The sequence below is a fragment of the Charadrius vociferus genome, unplaced genomic scaffold, assembly GCF_000708025.1.
Source record: "Charadrius vociferus isolate BGI_N301 unplaced genomic scaffold, ASM70802v2 scaffold544, whole genome shotgun sequence".
Classification (NCBI taxonomy): domain Eukaryota; kingdom Metazoa; phylum Chordata; class Aves; order Charadriiformes; family Charadriidae; genus Charadrius; species Charadrius vociferus.
The window spans coordinates 24,315-25,445 of record NW_009648162.1 but is presented as its reverse complement, the minus strand read 5'-3'; the positions used below and the strand labels follow the sequence as shown (position 1 = coordinate 25,445).

The 1,131-nt window shown below is 66.9% G+C and overlaps 1 protein-coding gene across 1 annotated transcript in view; it reads left to right on the top strand.

Moving 5' to 3' along the window:
- The window catches only part of LOC104285619 (RING finger protein 145-like), a 10,792-nt gene that overhangs the window by 6,222 nt on the left and 3,439 nt on the right, over window positions 1-1,131 (top strand). Inside the window, exon 2 of the mRNA XM_009884087.1 lies at window positions 933-1,041. Coding sequence (XP_009882389.1) covers window positions 933-1,041 — 109 coding nt within the window. The remainder of the gene's footprint in view (window positions 1-932; window positions 1,042-1,131) is intronic.

The window sequence follows — 1,131 nt, the reverse complement described above, 5'->3', positions numbered from 1 at the left end:
GGGGGGCCCCCCCGCGGCGGGGCCAGGCTGGGGACACCCCGGGGATGGAAAGGTTGGGGACACCTTAGGGGACAGACAGGCCGGGGACACATGGCATGGCCAGGTTGGGGACGTAAGGGTACGGCTCAAGGGATGGACAAGTTGGGGACATGGTGGGACCACCCCAGGGATGGACAGGTTGGGGACATGAGGGGGATGCCTGAAGGGATGGCCATGTTGGGGACACGGTGGGACACGATGAGGATGGCTGTGTTGAGGACACGAGGAGACACCCTAGGGAATGGTCACAGTGGGGACGCCCCAGGGCCTGGCAAGGTTGGGGACATGAGGAGTCACCCTAGGGCCTGACAAGGTTGGGGGCATGGAGGGGACACCCCAAGGGATGGCCAGGCTGGGGATGCGGTGGTGACACCGGAGTGGTTGGCCAGGCTGGGGACATAAGGAGACACCCCAAGGCATGGGCAGGTTGTGGACACAAGGGGACACGCAGGGGATGGACAGGTTGGGAACGTGAGGGGACGCCCTGAGGGATGGCCATGCTGGGGACACAAGGGGACACCCAGGCCCTGGCAAGGCTGGGGACATGGGGGGACAACCCATGGGATGGCTGTGTTTGGGGTCTTGCCGCCCCAGCCCCTGCTGAAACCCCCTCAGTGTGGGGCTCTCCCCCGGGCTAGTGGGTGCTGTGTCCCCGGCATTGTGCCCTTGGCATCATGTGTCCCCTGGTAGGGGGGACAGTGCTGGACTCTGGTGCCAGGAGGTTGCCCCTCGCACAGCCCCATCTTGCCCATGCCACCCCAGTGCCATGCGTGGTGACCATGCGCTGGTGTCACCAGTGGGGGCTGCCTGGCTGGAGGTGGGGATCTCAGCCGGGTGGGGGGTCTGGGTGGCACTGTCTCACCCCTCTGTGTGTCCTCCCCCAACCTCTGCAGGCCACGTGCTGTGCGTGGTGGTGCTGGTGCTGCCGGTGCGGTCCCTGGTGAAGCTCTACCTCCACCTTCTCACCGCGCTGCTGCTTGCCGCGGGGCACACGGCGGCCAGGTGAGCCCGGGGGGGTGACCGTGTCGGGGTTCTGGGGGGCGGTGAGGGGTACTGGGGGCTGCGCCTCTCTCCCTGCAGGGACTACGTCCG